Source organism: Ranitomeya imitator, chromosome 1 (genome assembly GCF_032444005.1).
Source record: "Ranitomeya imitator isolate aRanImi1 chromosome 1, aRanImi1.pri, whole genome shotgun sequence".
In the NCBI taxonomy this organism is placed as follows: Eukaryota; Metazoa; Chordata; class Amphibia; order Anura; family Dendrobatidae; genus Ranitomeya; species Ranitomeya imitator.
The window spans coordinates 652,849,728-652,871,563 of record NC_091282.1 but is presented as its reverse complement, the minus strand read 5'-3'; the positions used below and the strand labels follow the sequence as shown (position 1 = coordinate 652,871,563).

The 21,836-nt window shown below is 54.0% G+C and overlaps 1 protein-coding gene across 1 annotated transcript; it reads right to left on the bottom strand.

Moving 5' to 3' along the window:
- Positions 1-248: 248 nt before the first annotated feature.
- POLR3GL (RNA polymerase III subunit GL) lies at positions 249-19,688 on the bottom strand. The gene is made up of 8 exons (XM_069728725.1): positions 19,592-19,688; positions 16,696-16,854; positions 15,430-15,559; positions 14,463-14,531; positions 6,672-6,728; positions 6,267-6,340; positions 2,516-2,626; positions 249-1,245 (listed from the first exon to the last, which is right to left on the bottom strand). Exons 2-8 carry the CDS (start codon positions 16,813-16,815, stop codon positions 1,159-1,161), a joined length of 648 nt encoding a protein of 215 aa, XP_069584826.1. The 5' UTR covers positions 16,816-16,854; positions 19,592-19,688; the 3' UTR covers positions 249-1,158.
- Between the last annotated feature and the right edge of the window lie 2,148 nt (positions 19,689-21,836).

Here is a 21,836-nt window from a genome sequence, read left to right as displayed (position 1 = left end):
GGATTCAGGAGAATTGCGGCTTTTACAACAGGTAATAACATAATATATTTAGGGCAAGAGACTGGTCCCCTTTAAGGGCTAATAACTATAGAAGCAAGCTTACAAAAGAACACATCCCACATAAAAGGTAACTGTATGGGCATAAAGAACCACTGAAATGTTAGCAAATATGTATGCATAAATTACAAGACAGTAATAGAATATCTGGATGACTGGGAGACAGACTACTGAACATTTCTGTAAATAGATATGTGCAGTCATATATACTTTTATTTATATAGACAAATAGGTAAAGCTTGGCTGAACTGCTCCGCTTTTGCCGGAGATGATGATGTTGAGGTGGTCACATGCCATCCATTCACTTGCAACACTGGTTTTCCAAAAGTGATACCCAGAGGGCCCAAGGATCATTACACTGCTGATAACAGACATATGTAAGGTAAAGGACGGTAACAGGCAGAGGGGTGCTTGTCACTGCGCCCTCATAAAAATGTTTCCTAAAAATGGCAGTCAATGCACTTATATACAGGGCCTGAACATAACCTGAAGCTAGGCATAATCTGTATCCAAAACCTCACCTGCCATAAATAAAAATCAGCATTGTTATCTCATTGAGTATGGCGCCACCTGCTGGATAATATATTAACACACACACACACACACACGTTTAAGACTTTTTTTAACCTCTTCCCGCTGCAACATTTTTTTTCCTTCCCTTCCTCTTTTAGCCATAATTTTTTTTATTTTCCTGTCTGAATTTTACGTACATGGCAAAATCAAATATTTTTAAACATATAATTATTGTATTATTATTTTTATCTTTAGTTTTTAACTCATCCCCTTGAAGACGAGGTTTCTTGAAAATAAAATCCGTTTAAAGCCCCATTAGACCCTTGTTCCTGTACGAATATCTGCTATATTGGAGGTCTCGAGTAATCCCTGTATATGAATGGCTGCCATGGAGTACTACATTTCCCCACTAGAGGCCACTGCAGGGAGAATGCCTGGCTGTAGTGACGATCAGGGATTATGTGCTTTTTTTTTTTTCCAAACAGATTAAAAAGCTAAAATATTTTTTTCAAAAAAAGGTAAAATGCATAAAAAGTATTTTAAAATTGTCCAGAGGATATGGAAGCACTCCACTCAAGGATGGGGACTTCAGTACGTGGCTTCATCCATATTATCGTCGCTGTCGCCCCCGAACTCTTCGCCGTTGTCAAAATAGGACATGATGTAATCTGTCTCCTGCAATGAGACGTCTGAGGTTAGATCGATTTTTATCAGTGATCGCTTTCAGCAATTACCGTATATACTCCGAGTATAAGCCGACCCGAGTAGTATAAGTCTAATTATGCCACAAAAAAACTGGGAAAACTTAATGACTTGAGTATAAGCCTAGGGTGGAAAATGCAGCAGCTACATGTAAATGTCAAAAATAAAAATAGATACCAATAAAAGTAAAATTAATTGAGACATCAGTAGTTTAAGTGTTTTTGAATATCCATATTGAATAACGAGCCCCATATAATGCTCCATAAAGTTCATGATGGGCCCCATAAGATGCTCCATATTAAAATATGCCCCCTATAATGCTGCACAAATGTTGATTATGACCCCATAAGATGCTCCATAGACACATTTGCCCCATATAATGCTGCACATGGCCCCATAAGATGCTCCATACAGATATTTGCCCCCATATAACGCTGCACATGGCACCATAAGATGCTCCATACAGATATTTGCCCCATATGCTGTTGCTGCGATTAAAAAAATAAAAAAATCACATACTCACTTCTCAGGCCCCCAGCACTTGCTATATTCACCTGCTCCCCTTTCCACCGCCGCTGTGTCTTCCCCATCCTCTGCACTGACGTTCAGGCAGAGGGCGGCGCACACTAATCGCGTCATCGTGCCCTCTGACCTAAGCGTCACTGCAGAAGGCGCGGAAAACGCAGCGGCGCTGATGGTGGAACGGGGGACAGGTGAATATCGCGCACTGCGTTATACTCACCTGCTCCTGGCGCGGTCCCTGCACGTCTGTTCCCCGAAGCCGGCAGCTTCTTCCTGTAGTGAGCGGTCACATGGTACCGCATATTATAGTAATGAATGGGTCCATATTCATTACTGTAATGAGCGGTACCATGTGACCGCTCAATACAGGAAGAAGCTGCCGGCACCCAGGAACCAGGGACGGCAGGGACCGCGCTAGGAGCAGGTGAGTATTATTAGACAGCTCCGCTCCCCTTCCGACCCCCGGGTATGACTCGAGTATAAGCCGAGAGGGTTACTTTCAGCCCAAAAAAGTGGGCTGAAAATCTCGGCTTATACTCGAGTATATACAGTATCTTGGCATGCGGACCCCACTGATCGGTGCCACAATCCTAGTGCAGCTTATATATTTATAGAACATACTCAGTATTACAGCAGTCAGGCTATATTATACACCTCTGATGGGTGTCAATGGGTGGAAACAGCAGAGTGTTCTGTCATCATTATAACTGCCCAGTCTTACCTCCTCATGCTCCTCTTCGTCATACTCTTCCTCTTCCTCCTTTTCCTCTTCCTCCTCCTTCTTCTCTTCCTCCTCTTCGGAGCTAACCTCCTCTTCCTTCTTCTCTAGGTTCTGAAAGAAGTAAAGAATCTCCATCAGTAACTGGGAACTACTACTCGCAGCTGGATGGAATGGAAGTCCCAGCAGTTATATGACAAACCTGCTACATCTGTACATGGTGCGAGTGAAGGTGGCCACAATGCTGACCCGCCCCAGTCAGTGATTTGCTGCAGTGGTTGCATGTCCATATGTGGATGTCATATGAAGTAGAGACTGGTGGGGGATCACTGGCACGAGTATGATGGCGGATTAAAGGACTTTTCCCTTGTGTATAAGTCTGTCGTCTGGGTGAGTCAGCGCCCCCTGTCAGCACAGACAGTGATGGCGGCTGGAAGCAGCGCTGTCTGGCAGCTACAATTACTTGTATTGTCTGATGTCTTGTCTGGAAGCACAGCGATCATGGCTGCTGGAGGAGGGGAGGCACTGGGGGAGACGGACAGCGAAAATGCTGCTGCTAATTCCCCCATCATTGCTCCCACGCTCCCCGCAGCAATGTAGGATCAGGAGACGGGCGCAGCTCTTCTCTGTACTGATGCCAGGGGTGCAGACGGCAGGCTCATGGGGAGAATGGCCTGACATACTCAGTGCTGCTGTGCTACACGGCTTCTTCCACCATCTACGGTATACATACTCCCCTCCTGACATACTCTGTGCTGCTGTGGTAGACAGCTTCTGATATGTACAGTCATGGCCGATAGTGTTGGCACCCTTGACATTTTTTCATTATTTCTCCCAGAAAATTATTGCAGTCACATGCTTATTCCCTTTGTGTGTATTGGAATAACACACACACAAAAAAGGAAAACAAAAAATACACATTTGACATAATTTCACACAAAACCTCCAAATGTACCGGACAAGATTGTTGTCACTTGTCACCTTAATATTTGGTTGCACACCCTTTGGAATAAATAACTGCAATCAATCGCTTCCTATAACCACCTACAAGCTTCTTACACCTCTCAGCTGGAATTTTGGAGCGCTCTTCTTCTTTTGCAAACTGCTCCCAGTCTCTCATATGTGAAGGAGCCTTTTATCAGCAGCAATTTTAACCCTTTTACCCCCAAGGGTGGTTTGCACGTTAATGACCGGGCCAATTTTTACACTTCTGACCACTGTTCCTATATGAGCTTGGGATCTAAGGGGTATCGTTTCTCCTTATGGAGAGTGACATACCAGCTCTGGCTTGTCAAGGTAAGGAGGCTTATTCGCCGTGCAATGCTCCTCTGGGAAATATAATATGCAAATTGCCTCTTCTGAGAAAAAGAGGACTTAAACTCTATAGCGCCACCTGTTGGAAGTAGCGATCCTACAAGTCACAATCAACCCTTTAACGAGTCGTGCAATATGACTTAGAATAAAAGCCAAATCAGTATCTCAATTCGCAGACACAGGTGGCGCTATAGAGTTTAAGTCCTTTATGAGGTTATAACTCTGGAACGCTTCAACAGATCCTGATGATTCTGACATTGTTTTCTCGTGACATATTGTACTTCATGATAGTGGTAAAATTTATTTGATATTACCTGTGCTTATTTGTGAAAAAAACTGAATTTTGGGGAAAATTTTGAAATTTTCAAACTTTGAATTTTTATGCAATTAAATCACAGAGATATGTCACACAAAATACTTAATAAGTAACATTTCCCACATGTCTACTTTACATCAGCATAATTTTGGAACCAAATTTTTTTTTTGTTAGGGAGTTAAGGGTTAAAAGTTGACTGGCAATTTCTCATTTCTACAACACCATTTTTTTTTTTATGGACCACATCTCATTTGAAGTCATTTTGAGGGGTCTATATGATAGAAAATACCCAAGTGTTACACCATTCTAAAAACTGCTCAAAACCACAATCGAGAAGTTTATTAACCCTTCAGGTGTTTCACAGGAATTTTTGGAATGTTTAAAAAAAAAATGAACATTTAATTTTTTTTTCACAAAATATTTACTTCAGCTCCAATTTGTTTAATTTTACCAAGGGTAACAGGAGAAATTGGACCCCAAAAGTTGTTGTGCAATTTGTCTTGAGTACTCGGATACCCCATATGTGGGGGTAAACCACTGTTTGGGCGCACGGCAGAGCTCGGAAGGGAAGGAGCGCCATTTGACTTTTCAATGCAAAATTAGAATTGAGATACGACGCGATGTCGCGTTTGGAGAGCCCCTGATGTGCCTAAACAGTGGAAACCCCCCAAATCTAACTGAAACCCTAATCCAAACACACCCCTAACCCTAATCCCAATGGTAACACTAACCACACCTCTAACCCTGACACACCCCTAACCCTAATCCCAATGGTAACACTAACCACACCTCTAACCCTGACACACCCATTACCCTAATCCCAACCGTAAATGTAATCCAAACCCTAACTTTAGCCCCAACCCTAGCTGAATATCTGTGACAGACAGAAGGACAGACAGAGAGACGAAAGTGACCCTTAGACAATTTATATATATATATATATATATATATATATATATATATATATATATATATATATATATATATATATATATATTACACACACAGTTGTGTGAAAAAGTGTTTGCCCCCTTCCTGATTTCCTATTCTTTTGCATGTTTGTCAGACACATTTTTCAGATCACACAAATGTAAATATTAGACAAAGAAAGCACAAGCAAGCACAAAATGCAGTTTTTAAATGAAGGTTTTTATTATTAAGGGAAAAGAAATCCAAACCTACTGGTCCTTGCGTGAAAAAGGGATTGCTCCCCCCCCCTCCCAACTTTTAACTGTGGTTTATCACATGCTAAGAATAGAGATGAGTGAATTTGCTCAGGTTCCCTCTTATTCGGCAGGTCATAGCGCTTGTCGAATAAGCTGCAGAGGGAACCCGGCTTCCTGGATCGTGCCGGCTGATCAGCTGATCGGTGCCGCAGCTGCATGTGTCACTGTTTATTGTGCTCTCCATGCATGTGTCGTCGCTGTCACACAGCCGTGACACATGCAGCTGCGGCGTCAATGAGCTGATTGGCCGGCATATTCCAGGAAGCCGGGTTTCCTCTGCAGCTTATTCGGCAAGCGCTATAGAGGGGCCCCGAGCAAATTCGCTCATCTCTAGCTAAGAAGCCCTCCAATGTGGCTGAATTACAACAATTCTGCAAAGATGAGTGTCCAAAATTGCTCCAGAATATTGTAAAAGACTCATAGCCAGTTATCGCAAACACCTAATTGCAGTTGTTGCTGCTAAGGGTGGCCCAACCAGTTATTAGGTTTAGGGGGTAATCACGTTTTCACACAGGGCCCTATAGGTTTGGATTTCTTTTTCCCTTAATAATAAAAAAACCTTCATTTATAAACTGCATTTTGTGATTACTTGTGTTATCTTTGTCTAACATTTACATTTGTTTGGTGATCTAAAACATTTAAGTGTGACAAACATGCAAAAGAATAGGAAATCAAGAAGGGGGCAAATACTTTTTCACACAACTCTATATATACATACATACATACACACACACACACACACACTCCCTTCCTGATATCCTCTTTGCTACTGTGGCAGACAGCTCTTTTCACTATCTATATATACTCCTTTATCATACCATTGCTCTCACTAATCACTAGTAGGTCACTGCCTCCGGTAGGATCAGCACATCTCTCTGCTGACATATTATCAGCCTACCTCCAACTTTTTAATGATTTCTTCTTTATCCAGCGGGACCCTCTGCTTATGTTTTGGAAGAATGATGGTGGTCTCTGCGGAAAAAGCACAAAGGGAGACCGATTATGAGCAATAATAACCTGACCACCGGTAAATCTGTCATACCAGAATGTGCCACCAGAGGGGGACAAACTCACACTAGACTTTCTATTGGTTATAATGGATACTGTAGCTCCTGTGCAGCTGAATGCCAGCTAGTATTCTCTGTTATCAGCCATTTCAAGCTATTTGTAGACCCAGAGACTCCGCAAATCTCTGCACGGAGATGTGCAAAGGGATCCAAAATGGAGGATTATCCCTTATGGCAGGGAGCTGCCCCTTTGGACCTTGGCCTATTTAAGATGGGGGTGATGGTTTATCACTTACTCTCCTTCTGGATCTTCCGGACTTTGATCTTCAGCTCTCGGGGAAGAAGATTCCAGTCTAGAAAAGAAATAGACATAAAAGCAACTGTCCAATTTCTGAATCAGCACATCTTATGTGTATTCCTGGGAGTTCTATGGATGGAAGTATGGGGCCCCTCCATGGTGCTACTCATGGGTGTCTGCTGGATAGCACTTCACTATTCACGTGGGTAGTATGAATGGAGGACTGCTGGTTGGAATCATTTGTAAGGCATGCTTGCAGGTGGCACCATCCCCAGAGAGAAAGAGAGCCCTACAGGTAGAGAGAGGCCTACGGGTGGCACCATCCCCAGACAGAAAGAGAGGCCTGCGAGTAGCATCATCCCCAGAGAGGCCTACGGGTGGCGCTATCCCCAGAGAGAAAGAGAGCCCTACAGGTAGCATTATCCCCAGAAAGAGGCCTACGGGTGGCGCTATCCCCAGACAGAAAAAGAGGCCTGCATGTGGCACCATCCCCAGACAAAGAGAGAGGCCTGAGTGTGGCGCCATCCCCAAAGAGAGGCCTGCGGGTGGCAACATCCCCAGACAGATAGAGAGGCCAGCGTGTGGCGCCATCCCCAGACAGAGAGACCTGCGGGTGGCGCCATCCCCAGACAGAGAGAGAGGCCTGCGGGTGGAGCCATCCCCAGACAGAGAGAGAGGCCTGCGGGTGGAGCCATCCCCAGACAGAGAGAGAGGCCTGCGGGTGGAGCCATCCCCAGACAGAGAGAGAGGCCTGCGGGTGGAGCCATCCCCAGAGAGAGAGGCCTGCGGGTGGAGCCATCCCCAGACAGAGAGAGAGAGGCCTGCGGGTGGAGCCATCCCCAGACAGAGAGAGAGGCCTGCGGGTGGAGCCATCCCCAGACAGAGAGAGAGGCCTGCGGGTGGCAACATCCCCAGAGAGATAGAGAGGCCAGCGTGTGGCGCCATCCCCAGACAGAGAGGCCTGCGGGTGGAGCCATCCCCAGACAGAGAGAAAGGCCTGCGGGTGGAGCCATCCCCAGACAGAGAGAGAGGCCTGCGGGTGGAGCCATCCCCAGACAGAGAGAGAGGCCTGCGGGTGGAGCCATCCCCAGACAGAGAGAGAGGCCTGCGGGTGGAGCCATCCCCAGACAGAGAGAGAGGCCTGAGTGTGGCGCCATCCCCAGACAGAGAGAGGCCTGCGGGTGGAGCCATCCCCAGACAGAGAGAGAGGCCTGCGAGTGGAGCCATCCCCAGACAGAGAGGCCTGCGGGTGGAGCCATCCCCAGACAGAGAGAGAGGCCTGCGGGTGGAGCCATCCCCAGACAGAGAGAGAGGCCTGCGGGTGGAGCCATCCCCAGACAGAGAGAGAGGCCTGAGTGTGGCGCCATCCCCAGACAGAGAGAGAGGCCTGCGGGTGGAGCCATCCCCAGACAGAGAGAGAGGCCTGCGAGTGGAGCCATCCCCAGACAGAGAGGCCTGCGGGTGGAGCCATCCCCAGACAGAGAGAGAGGCCTGCGGGTGGAGCCATCCCCAGACAGAGAGAGAGGCCTGCGGGTGGAGCCATCCCCAGACAGAGAGAGAGGCCTGCGGGTGGAGCCATCCCCAGACAGAGAGAGAGGCCTGCGGGTGGAGCCATCCCCAGACAGAAAGAGAGGCCTGCGGGTGGAGCCATCCCCAGACAGAGAGAGAGGCCTGCGGGTGGAGCCATCCCCAGACAGAGAGAGAGGCCTGCGGGTGGAGCCATCCCCAGACAGAGAGAGAGGCCTGCGGGTGGAGCCATCCCCAGACAGAGAGAGAGGCCTGCGGGTGGAGCCATCCCCAGACAGAGAGAGAGGCCTGCGAGTGGAGCCATCCCCAGACAGAGAGAGAGGCCTGCGGGTGGAGCCATCCCCAGACAGAGAGGCCTGCGGGTGGAGCCATCCCCAGACAGAGAGAGGCCTGCGGGTGGAGCCATCCCCAGACAGAGAGAGAGGCCTGCGGGTGGAGCCATCCCCAGACAGAGAGAGAGGCCTGCGGGTGGAGCCATCCCCAGACAGAGAGAGAGGCCTGAGTGTGGCGCCATCCCCAGACAGAGAGAGAGGCCTGCGGGTGGAGCCATCCCCAGACAGAGAGAGAGGCCTGCGAGTGGAGCCATCCCCAGACAGAGAGGCCTGCGGGTGGAGCCATCCCCAGACAGAGAGAGAGGCCTGCAGGTGGAGCCATCCCCAGACAGAGAGAGAGGCCTGCGGGTGGAGCCATCCCCAGACAGAGAGAGAGGCCTGCGGGTGGAGCCATCCCCAGACAGAGAGGCCTGCGGGTGGAGCCATCCCCAGACAGAGAGAGAGGCCTGCGAGTGGAGCCATCCCCAGACAGAGAGAGAGGCCTGAGTGTGGCGCCATCCCCAGACAGAGAGAGAGGCCTGCGGGTGGAGCCATCCCCAGACAGAGAGAGAGGCCTGCGGGTGGAGCCATCCCCAGACAGAGAGAGAGGCCTGCGAGTGGAGCCATCCCCAGACAGAGAGAGAGGCCTGAGTGTGGCGCCATCCCCAGACAGAGAGAGAGGCCTGCGGGTGGAGCCATCCCCAGACAGAGAGAGGCCTGCGGGTGGAGCCATCCCCAGACAGAGAGGCCTGCGGGTGGAGCCATCCCCAGACAGAGAGAGAGGCCTGCAGGTGGAGCCATCCCCAGACAGAGAGAGAGGCCTGCGGGTGGAGCCATCCCCAGACAGAGAGAGAGGCCTGCGAGTGGAGCCATCCCCAGACAGAGAGGCCTGCGGGTGGAGCCATCCCCAGACAGAGAGAGAGGCCTGCGGGTGGAGCCATCCTCAGACAGAGAGAGAGGCCTGCGGGTGGAGCCATCCCCAGACAGAGAGAGAGGCCTGCGGGTGGAGCCATCCCCAGACAGAGAGAGAGGCCTGCGGGTGGAGCCATCCCCAGACAGAGAGAGAGGCCTGCGAGTGGAGCCATCCCCAGACAGAGAGAGAGGCCTGCGGGTGGAGCCATCCCCAGACAGAGAGGCCTGCGGGTGGAGCCATCCCCAGACAGAGAGAGGCCTGCGGGTGGAGCCATCCCCAGACAGAGAGAGAGGCCTGCGGGTGGAGCCATCCCCAGACAGAGAGAGAGGCCTGCGGGTGGAGCCATCCCCAGACAGAGAGAGAGGCCTGAGTGTGGCGCCATCCCCAGACAGAGAGAGAGGCCTGCGGGTGGAGCCATCCCCAGACAGAGAGGCCTGCGGGTGGAGCCATCCCCAGACAGAGAGAGAGGCCTGCAGGTGGAGCCATCCCCAGACAGAGAGAGAGGCCTGCGGGTGGAGCCATCCCCAGACAGAGAGAGAGGCCTGCGGGTGGAGCCATCCCCAGACAGAGAGAGAGGCCTGCGAGTGGAGCCATCCCCAGACAGAGAGAGAGGCCTGCGGGTGGAGCCATCCCCAGACAGAGAGAGAGGCCTGCAGGTGGAGCCATCCCCAGACAGAGAGAGAGGCCTGCGAGTGGAGCCATCCCCAGACAGAGAGAGAGGCCTGCGGGTGGAGCCATCCCCAGACAGAGAGGCCTGCGGGTGGAGCCATCCCCAGACAGAGAGAGAGGCCTGCAGGTGGAGCCATCCCCAGACAGAGAGAGAGGCCTGCAGGTGGAGCCATCCCCAGACAGAGAGAGAGGCCTGCGGGTGGAGCCATCCCCAGACAGAGAGAGAGGCCTGCGGGTGGAGCCATCCCCAGACAGAGAGAGAGGCCTGCGAGTGGAGCCATCCCCAGACAGAGAGGCCTGCGGGTGGAGCCATCCCCAGACAGAGAGAGAGGCCTGCAGGTGGAGCCATCCCCAGACAGAGAGAGAGGCCTGCGGGTGGAGCCATCCCCAGACAGAGAGAGAGGCCTGCGGGTGGAGCCATCCCCAGACAGAGAGAGAGGCCTGCGGGTGGAGCCATCCCCAGACAGAGAGGCCTGCGGGTGGAGCCATCCCCAGACAGAGAGAGAGGCCTGCGGGTGGAGCCATCCCCAGACAGAGAGAGAGGCCTGCGGGTGGAGCCATCCCCAGACAGAGAGAGAGGCCTGCGGGTGGAGCCATCCCCAGACAGAGAGAGAGGCCTGCGGGTGGAGCCATCCCCAGACAGAGAGAGAGGCCTGCGGGTGGAGCCATCCTCAGACAGAGAGAGAGGCCTGCGGGTGGAGCCATCCCCAGACAGAGAGAGAGGCCTGCGGGTGGAGCCATCCCCAGACAGAGAGAGAGGCCTGCGGGTGGAGCCATCCCCAGACAGAGAGAGAGGCCTGCGAGTGGAGCCATCCCCAGACAGAGAGAGAGGCCTGCGAGTGGAGCCATCCCCAGACAGAGAGAGAGGCCTGCGGGTGGAGCCATCCCCAGACAGAGAGAGGCCTGCGGGTGGAGCCATCCCCAGACAGAGAGAGAGGCCTGCGGGTGGAGCCATCCCCAGACAGAGAGAGAGGCCTGCGGGTGGAGCCATCCCCAGACAGAGAGAGAGGCCTGAGTGTGGCGCCATCCCCAGACAGAGAGAGAGGCCTGCGGGTGGAGCCATCCCCAGACAGAGAGGCCTGCGGGTGGAGCCATCCCCAGACAGAGAGAGAGGCCTGCGGGTGGAGCCATCCCCAGACAGAGAGAGAGGCCTGCGGGTGGAGCCATCCCCAGACAGAGAGAGAGGCCTGCGGGTGGAGCCATCCCCAGACAGAGAGGCCTGCGGGTGGAGCCATCCCCAGACAGAGAGGCCTGCGGGTGGAGCCATCCCCAGACAGAGAGAGAGGCCTGCGGGTGGAGCCATCCGCAGACAGAGAGAGAGGCCTGCGGGTGGAGCCATCCCCAGACAGAGAGAGAGGCCTGCGGGTGGAGCCATCCCCAGACAGAGAGAGAGGCCTGCGGGTGGAGCCATCCCCAGACAGAGAGAGAGGCCTGAGTGTGGCGCCATCCCCAGACAGAGAGAGGCCTGCGGGTGGAGCCATCCCCAGACAGAGAGAGAGGCCTGCGAGTGGAGCCATCCCCAGACAGAGAGGCCTGCGGGTGGAGCCATCCCCAGACAGAGAGAGAGGCCTGCGGGTGGAGCCATCCCCAGACAGAGAGAGAGGCCTGCGGGTGGAGCCATCCCCAGACAGAGAGAGAGGCCTGCGAGTGGAGCCATCCCCAGACAGAGAGGCCTGCGGGTGGAGCCATCCCCAGACAGAGAGAGAGGCCTGCAGGTGGAGCCATCCCCAGACAGAGAGAGAGGCCTGCGGGTGGAGCCATCCCCAGACAGAGAGAGAGGCCTGCGAGTGGAGCCATCCCCAGACAGAGAGGCCTGCGGGTGGAGCCATCCCCAGACAGAGAGAGAGGCCTGCGGGTGGAGCCATCCTCAGACAGAGAGAGAGGCCTGCGGGTGGAGCCATCCCCAGACAGAGAGAGAGGCCTGCGGGTGGAGCCATCCCCAGACAGAGAGAGAGGCCTGCGGGTGGAGCCATCCCCAGACAGAGAGAGAGGCCTGCGAGTGGAGCCATCCCCAGACAGAGAGAGAGGCCTGCGGGTGGAGCCATCCCCAGACAGAGAGGCCTGCGGGTGGAGCCATCCCCAGACAGAGAGAGGCCTGCGGGTGGAGCCATCCCCAGACAGAGAGAGAGGCCTGCGGGTGGAGCCATCCCCAGACAGAGAGAGAGGCCTGCGGGTGGAGCCATCCCCAGACAGAGAGAGAGGCCTGAGTGTGGCGCCATCCCCAGACAGAGAGAGAGGCCTGCGGGTGGAGCCATCCCCAGACAGAGAGGCCTGCGGGTGGAGCCATCCCCAGACAGAGAGAGAGGCCTGCAGGTGGAGCCATCCCCAGACAGAGAGAGAGGCCTGCGGGTGGAGCCATCCCCAGACAGAGAGAGAGGCCTGCGGGTGGAGCCATCCCCAGACAGAGAGAGAGGCCTGCGAGTGGAGCCATCCCCAGACAGAGAGAGAGGCCTGCGGGTGGAGCCATCCCCAGACAGAGAGAGAGGCCTGCAGGTGGAGCCATCCCCAGACAGAGAGAGAGGCCTGCGAGTGGAGCCATCCCCAGACAGAGAGAGAGGCCTGCGGGTGGAGCCATCCCCAGACAGAGAGGCCTGCGGGTGGAGCCATCCCCAGACAGAGAGAGAGGCCTGCAGGTGGAGCCATCCCCAGACAGAGAGAGAGGCCTGCAGGTGGAGCCATCCCCAGACAGAGAGAGAGGCCTGCGGGTGGAGCCATCCCCAGACAGAGAGAGAGGCCTGCGGGTGGAGCCATCCCCAGACAGAGAGAGAGGCCTGCGAGTGGAGCCATCCCCAGACAGAGAGGCCTGCGGGTGGAGCCATCCCCAGACAGAGAGAGAGGCCTGCAGGTGGAGCCATCCCCAGACAGAGAGAGAGGCCTGCGGGTGGAGCCATCCCCAGACAGAGAGAGAGGCCTGCGGGTGGAGCCATCCCCAGACAGAGAGAGAGGCCTGCGGGTGGAGCCATCCCCAGACAGAGAGGCCTGCGGGTGGAGCCATCCCCAGACAGAGAGAGAGGCCTGCGGGTGGAGCCATCCCCAGACAGAGAGAGAGGCCTGCGGGTGGAGCCATCCCCAGACAGAGAGAGAGGCCTGCGGGTGGAGCCATCCCCAGACAGAGAGAGAGGCCTGCGGGTGGAGCCATCCCCAGACAGAGAGAGAGGCCTGCGGGTGGAGCCATCCTCAGACAGAGAGAGAGGCCTGCGGGTGGAGCCATCCCCAGACAGAGAGAGAGGCCTGCGGGTGGAGCCATCCCCAGACAGAGAGAGAGGCCTGCGGGTGGAGCCATCCCCAGACAGAGAGAGAGGCCTGCGAGTGGAGCCATCCCCAGACAGAGAGAGAGGCCTGCGAGTGGAGCCATCCCCAGACAGAGAGAGAGGCCTGCGGGTGGAGCCATCCCCAGACAGAGAGAGGCCTGCGGGTGGAGCCATCCCCAGACAGAGAGAGAGGCCTGCGGGTGGAGCCATCCCCAGACAGAGAGAGAGGCCTGCGGGTGGAGCCATCCCCAGACAGAGAGAGAGGCCTGAGTGTGGCGCCATCCCCAGACAGAGAGAGAGGCCTGCGGGTGGAGCCATCCCCAGACAGAGAGGCCTGCGGGTGGAGCCATCCCCAGACAGAGAGAGAGGCCTGCGGGTGGAGCCATCCCCAGACAGAGAGAGAGGCCTGCGGGTGGAGCCATCCCCAGACAGAGAGAGAGGCCTGCGGGTGGAGCCATCCCCAGACAGAGAGGCCTGCGGGTGGAGCCATCCCCAGACAGAGAGGCCTGCGGGTGGAGCCATCCCCAGACAGAGAGAGAGGCCTGCGGGTGGAGCCATCCGCAGACAGAGAGAGAGGCCTGCGGGTGGAGCCATCCCCAGACAGAGAGAGAGGCCTGCGGGTGGAGCCATCCCCAGACAGAGAGAGAGGCCTGCGGGTGGAGCCATCCCCAGACAGAGAGAGAGGCCTGAGTGTGGCGCCATCCCCAGACAGAGAGAGGCCTGCGGGTGGAGCCATCCCCAGACAGAGAGAGAGGCCTGCGAGTGGAGCCATCCCCAGACAGAGAGGCCTGCGGGTGGAGCCATCCCCAGACAGAGAGAGAGGCCTGCGGGTGGAGCCATCCCCAGACAGAGAGAGAGGCCTGCGGGTGGAGCCATCCCCAGACAGAGAGAGAGGCCTGAGTGTGGCGCCATCCCCAGACAGAGAGAGAGGCCTGCGGGTGGAGCCATCCCCAGACAGAGAGAGAGGCCTGCGAGTGGAGCCATCCCCAGACAGAGAGGCCTGCGGGTGGAGCCATCCCCAGACAGAGAGAGAGGCCTGCGGGTGGAGCCATCCGCAGACAGAGAGGCCTGCGGGTGGTGCTGTCCCCAGGAAGACCCCATTCTCAGCGCTGCCTTACCAGGGTGCCAGTCGATGGCGTTGTCCACTGGTCCAGACGTCTGATACTTGTCGGAGTACCGCTCCACATCTGAAGAGAGAAGATGAGAGGCAAGAGAAATGGTGACGGACCAATCACAAGTGCCGGAGCCTGCGGGCAGGTGTCAAACAAACAGGAAGCGGCTTTATTTATAGCGCCGCACACGGACGATGCCCGTTACCTCACTATGTGACAGATGGACTCCAGATAATTAATCTTCCCTGCCAGGCACCGAAGAAAGGAGGCCTCACTACCACCAAACAGTACACTACCTACATAATTTACATGTACAACCATCCAGTTATCTGGACAGTCTGATAATCCAGCAGTTTATGGTCGGCTGGAGGACATTTACCTCACAAGTAACAACAAAACAAACAACAAAAAAACAAACAAACACAGTTTCAGGAGTTACCCACGGCAACCAATCAGATTCCACCTCTCTTTTCTCATAGGCTTTTTTTCAAATGAAAAAAAGACACCTAATTGGTTTTCCCTCTCAAGCAATCAGATTTTCAGAAAATGAAAGGAGAAATTTGATTGGTTACGCAGGCAGAGGAAAAAACCTCCAGAGAGTTTGAACTCAGAGAAATGGTAAAACAGCTGCCTGTGTAGCAACCAATCAAATCCTATCTCTCATTTATCAAAGGCCCTTTGGTAAATGTAAGGAGAAATCTAATTGGTTGCTACAGTAACTGCCCATTTTTTTCTTTATACTAGATCTGAGTAGTCATTAAAACTTAACAACTCTCATAGACATGAATGGACAGAGCAGCACATGCGCAGCAGTGCGCTGCCGGGCCTCATTCATGAGATAGATGAGGGCCACTCTCCTATCAGACATTTAGGGCACATATTGTGGATAAATGGTCACTCCCTTTCATCACTGCAAAAATTCCCCACTGTTTTCAATATCTCCGCTTGCTGTCAGTGTACTGACATAAGGTACCTTTTTTGGGTGCTGCAGGTTTGATGTAATACGGGAGGCTCTTCATGGCTCCTCTCAGCTCCTGCTTTAAGGCCAACATGTATTCAACCTCCTCACCCGTCTGCAGGGGCACTGGCTTGAAGTCTAAGGCCTGGCACAGAAGACATTGGCAAAAAATGAAAAGCTCAACACCAGGCCTCACAGCGCCGAGCCCAAGACGCCGGGCCTCACAGCGCCGAGCCCAAGACGCCGGGCCTCACAGCGCCGAGCCCAAGACGCCGGGCCTCACAGCGCCGAGCCCAAGACGCCGGGCCTCACAGCGCCGAGCCCAAGACGCCGGGCCTCACAGCGCCGAGCCCAAGACGCCGGGCCTCACAGCGCAGAGCCCAAGACGCCGGGCCTCACAGCGCAGAGCCCAAGACGCCGGGCCTCACAGCGCAGAGCCCAAGACGCCGGGCCTCACAGCGCCGAGCCCAAGACGCCGGGCCTCACAGCGCCGAGCCCAAGACGCCGGGCCTCACAGCGCCGAGCCCAAGACGCCGGGCCTCACAGCGCCGAGCCCAAGACGCCGGGCCTCACAGCGCAGAGCCCAAGACGCCGGGCCTCACAGCGCAGAGCCCAAGACGCCGGGCCTCACAGCGCAGAGCCCAAGACGCCGGGCCTCACAGCGCAGAGCCCAAGACGCCGGGCCTCACAGCGCAGAGCCCAAGACGCCGGGCCTCACAGCGCAGAGCCCAAGACGCCGGGCCTCACAGCGCAGAGCCCAAGACGCCGGGCCTCACAGCGCAGAGCCCAAGACGCCGGGCCTCACAGCGCAGAGCCCAAGACGCCGGGCCTCACAGCGCAGAGCCCAAGACGCCGGGCCTCACAGCGCAGAGCCCAAGACGCCGGGCCTCACAGCGCAGAGCCCAAGACGCCGGGCCTCACAGCGCAGAGCCCAAGACGCCGGGCCTCACAGCGCAGAGCCCAAGACGCCGGGCCTCACAGCGCAGAGCCCAAGACGCCGGGCCTCACAGTGCCAAGCTCCACACGCCGGGTCTCACAGGAACAGGCCCAAAATGCCGGGCCTCACAGTACCAAGCCCAAAACAACGGGCCTCACATTACCAAGCCCAAAACAGCGGGCCTCACAACGCCCAGCTCCACATGCCACTGCCAGGCCTCACAGCACAGAGCTCAAAACGCCTGAGCCTCACAACACAGCCGAGCCCAAAACGCCGGATCTCACACTCCTTTAAGAGTGCAGGACTTTTCACTTAACACAGAAAGAGAGTAGCCCATTACTTACTGGAAACAAAGGGGGAGGCTGAAGGGTGGGTGGAGGCAACGTTTCACCCCTTCCAATGCCGATGACCTGAACATTGAATGTCATCTGCCCCCGTCCCGCGCCTCTCCCCCGTCCCGCCATCTTCTCAGCTCCACTCGGATAAAAACATAAAGCCCCAACCTGTGTGATGAACAGTTGTCACATGAGAACGATGTAAAACATGGACGTCCACGCTGGAGAGGGAACATGACAACACTTCAGTCTCATTCTTTATGATAATAGCAGAACAATCCAGTTTGAGGGGCCCTACTGTATTATATAGAAGAGATAAGGGGCACCGGGGTATTATATAGAGGAAATGGGGGCCTCGGGGCAATATATAGGAAAGATGGGGGCCCCAGGGTTATTATTAGAGGAGATGGGGGTCCCTGGGGGTATTATATAGAGGAGATGGGGGGTCCCTGCGGGTATTATATAGAGGAGATGGGGGGTCCCTGGGGGTATTATATAGAGGAGATGGGGGGTCCCTGGGGTTATTATATAGAGGAGATGGGGGGTCCCTGGGGGTATTATATAGAGGAGATGGGGGGTCCCTGGGGGTATTATATAGAGGAGATGGGGGGGGTCCCTGGGGGTATTATATAGAGGAGATGGGGGGGGTCCCTGGGGGTATTATATAGAGGAGATGGGGGGGTCCCTTGGGGTATTATATAGAGGAGATGGGGGGTCCCTGGGGGTATTATATAGAGGAGATGGGGGGTCCCTGGGGGTATTATATAGAGGAGATGGGGGGTCCCTGGGGGTATTATATAGAGGAGATGGGGGGTCCCTGGGAGTATTATATAGAGGAGATGGGGGGTCACTGGGGGTATTATATAGAGGAGATGGGGGGTCACTGGGGGTATTATATAGAGGAGATGGGGGGTCCCTGGGGGTATTATATAGAGGAGATGGGGGGTCCCTGGGGGTATTATATAGAGGAGATGGGGGGGTCCCTTGGGGTATTATATAGAGGAGATGGGGAGTCCCTGGGGGTATTATATAGAGGAGATGGGGGGTACATGGGGGAATTATATAGAGGAGATGGGGGGTCCCTGGGGGTATTATATAGAGGAGATGGGGGGTCCCTGGGGGTATTATATAGAGGAGATGGGGGGTCCCTGGGGGTATTATATAGAGGAGATGGGGGGTACATGGGGGAATTATATAGAGGAGATGGGGGGTCCCTGGGGGTATTATATAGAGGAGATGGGGGGGTCCCTTGGGGTATTATATAGAGGAGATGGGGGGTCCCTGGGGGTATTATATAGAGGAGATGGGGGGGTCCCTTGGGGTATTATATAGAGGAGATGGGGGGTCCCTGGGGGTATTATATAGAGGAGATGGGGGGTCCCTGGGGGTATTATATAGAGGAGATGGGGGGGTCCCTTGGGGTATTATATAGAGGAGATGGGGGGTCCCTGGGGGTATTATATAGAGGAGATGGGGGGTACATGGGGGAATTATATAGAGGAGATGGGGGGTCCCTGGGGGTATTATATAGAGGAGATGGGGGGTACATGGGGGAATTATATAGAGGAGATGGGGGGTCCCTGGGGGTATTATATAGAGGAGATGGGGGGTCCCTGGGGGTATTATATAGAGGAGATGGGGGGTACATGGGGGAATTATATAGAGGAGATGGGGGGTCCCTGGGGGTATTATATAGAGGAGATGGGGGGGTCCCTTGGGGTATTATATAGAGGAGATGGGGGGTCCCTGGGGGTATTATATAGAGGAGATGGGGGGGTCCCTTGGGGTATTATATAGAGGAGATGGGGGGTCCCTGGGGGTATTATATAGAGGAGATGGGGGGTCCCTGGGGGTATTATATAGAGGAGATGGGGGGGTCCCTGGGGGTATTATATAGAGGAGATGGGGGGGTCCCTGGGGGTATTATATAGAGGAGATGGGGGGTCCCTGCGGGTATTATATAGAGGAGATGGGGGGTCCCTGGGGGTATTATATAGAGGAGATGGGGGGTCCCTGGGGTTATTATATAGAGGAGATGGGGGGTCCCTGGGGGTATTATATAGAGGAGATGGGGGGTCCCTGGGGGTATTATATAGAGGAGATGGGGGGTCCCTGGGGGTATTATATAGAGGAGATGGGGGGTCCCTGGGGGTATTATATAGAGGAGATGGGGGGTCCCTGGGGGTATTATATAGAGGAGATGGGGGGTCCCTGGGGGTATTATATAGAGGAGATGGGGGGTCCCTGGGGGTATTATATAGAGGAGATGGGGGTCCCTGGGGGTATTATATAGAGGAGATGGGGGGTCCCTGGGGGTATTATATAGAGGAGATGGGGGGTCCCTGGGGGTATTATATAGAGGAGATGGGGGGTCCCTGGGGGTATTATATAGAGGAGATGGGGGGTCCCTGGGGGTATTATATAGAGGAGATGGGGGGTCCCTGGGGGTATTATATAGAGGAGATGGGGGGTCCCTGGGGGTATTATATAGAGGAGATGGGGGGTCCCTGGGGGTATTATATAGAGGAGATGGGGGGTCCCTGGGGGTATTATATAGAGGAGATGGGGGGTCCCTGGGGGTATTATATAGAGGAGATGGGGGGTCCCTGGGGGTATTATATAGAGGAGATGGGGGGTCCCTGGGGGTATTATATAGAGGAGATGGGGCCCACCAGAAGGCGGTAACGATACAATATATATGACCGCAGCGGTGAAAGGTGAGAGCATATAAAACATCGTAAACATAATGTTGCTCCGAACTGACACATGACAGCATCAACAAGCATGCTGGCACTTGTAGTCTCAAATTGCTGCTTTCATAAAATGGTCACAATCCAGCATATAAAGTGATGTCATCACGGCCCTTTATACGGGGTTACATACAATACTCGCGCTCCATATGTACCTTACAGCATGCTGCCCGCTCCTGGAACGCAGATTTACGGCGCCGACTGATGACGTTCTCGCACTGCTGTTTTTTTTTCTCCTTCAGACTTGTGAGGTGATTGGTCTCCTCAAACGCCGATCACTTAGAGAAGAGAGCAAATCAGCGCGCTCCGAGGGCGGGTCAACGTGGAGAACAAGAGGACTGGGAGTGTGTGGTCGCTATGGTGACGGGGGACAGCTGTGCGGTGTGATGCCGTGGCTCTGCGCAAAAGTGAGAGGACGGCAGATGGGAGCAGCTGCTGCGTGATGGGGGAGTAGTCAGGTGACCACAAGGCCAATCTCCCTGTGTATGTTATGGGGGCGTCTGTGACTGTACAGTGTTATAGGGGCGTCTGTGACTGTACAGTGTTATGGGGGCGTCTGTGACTGTACAGTGTTATGGGGGCGTCTGTGACTGTACAGTGTTATAGGGGCGTCTGTGACTGTACAGTGTTATGGGGGCGTCTGTGACTGTACAGTGTTATGGGGGCGTCTGTGACTGTACAGTGTTATGGGGGCGTCTGTGACTGTACAGTGTTATAGGGGCGTCTGTGACTGTACAGTGTTATAGGGGCGTCTGTGACTGTACAGTGTTATAGGGGCGTCTGTGACTGTACAGTGTTATAGGGGCGTCTGTGACTGTACATTGTTATAGGGGCGTCTGTGACTGTACAGTGTTATAGAGGCGTCTGTGACTGTACAGTGTTATAGGGGCGTCTGTGACTGTACAGTGTTATAGGGGCGTCTGTGACTGTACAGTGTTATAGGGGCGTCTGTGACTGTACAGTGTTATAGAGGCGTCTGTGACTGTACAGTGTTATAGGGGCGTCTGTGACTGTACAGTGTTATAGAGGCGTCTGTGACTGTACAGTGTTATAGGGTCGTCTGTGACTGTACAGTGTTATAGGGGCGTCTGTGACTGTACATTGTTATGGGGGCGTCTGTGACCGTACAGTGTTATGGGGGCGTCTGTGACCGTACAGTGTTATAGGGGCGTCTGTGACTGTACAGTGTTATAGGGGCGTCTGTGACTGTACAGTGTTATAGGGGCGTCTGTGACTGTACAGTGTTATAGAGGCGTCTGTGACTGTACAGTGTTATAGGGGCGTCTGACTGTACAGTGTTATAGGGGCGTCTGTGACTGTACAGTGTTATAGAGGCGTCTGTGACTGTACAGTGTTATAGGGGCGTCTGTGACTGTACAGTGTTATAGAGGCGTCTGTGACTGTACAGTGTTATAGGGGCGTCTGACTGTACAGTGTTATGGGGGCGTCTGTGACTGTACAGTGTTATAGGGGCGTCTGTGACTGTACAGTGTTATAGAGGCGTCTGTGACTGTACAGTGTTATAGGGGCGTCTGTGACTGTACAGTGTTATAGAGGCGTCTGTGACTGTACAGTGTTATAGGGTCGTCTGTGACTGTACAGTGTTATAGGGGCGTCTGTGACTGTACATTGTTATAGGGGCGTCTGTGACCGTACAGTGTTATGGGGGCGTCTGTGACTGTACAGTGTTATAGGGGCGTCTGTGACTGTACAGTGTTATAGGGGCGTCTGTGACTGTACAGTGTTATAGGGGCGTCTGTGACTGTACAGTGTTATAGAGGCGTCTGTGACTGTACAGTGTTATAGGGGCGTCTGTGACTGTACAGTGTTATAGAGGCGTCTGTGACTGTACAGTGTTATAGGGGCGTCTGACTGTACAGTGTTATGGGGGCGTCTGTGACTGTACAGTGTTATGGGGGCAACTGTGACTCGTGCTTTGTTATTGTGGCATCTGTGAGTGGTGGTACAGCAGAGATGTATAGGAAAACAGTTATACACAGGAATGATAGAGATGTTTAGGCAAGCTTGTACGGGTGATTCTCACAAAATTAGAATATCAAAAAGTTAATTTATTTCAGTTCTTCAATATAAAAAGTGAAACTCGTATATTAGTTGTTACAAACAGAGTGATCTATTTCAAGTGTTTCTTTCTGTTAATGTTGATGATTATGGCTTACAGCCAATGAAAACCCAAGTCATTATCTCAGTAAATTACAATACTTTATATTATAGAATATTTTCTGGAAACTTCCCACGAGACCTGATGCAGCTTGGATTGTGGCCTCTCCACTGTTCCTCCAAACTCTGGGATCTTGATTTCCAAGGTCTAGTGCGGCGTTTCCACAATCAGTGATAGTTTCTGGAGCCATGTCATCTGCTGGTGTAGGTTATGATCAGGTG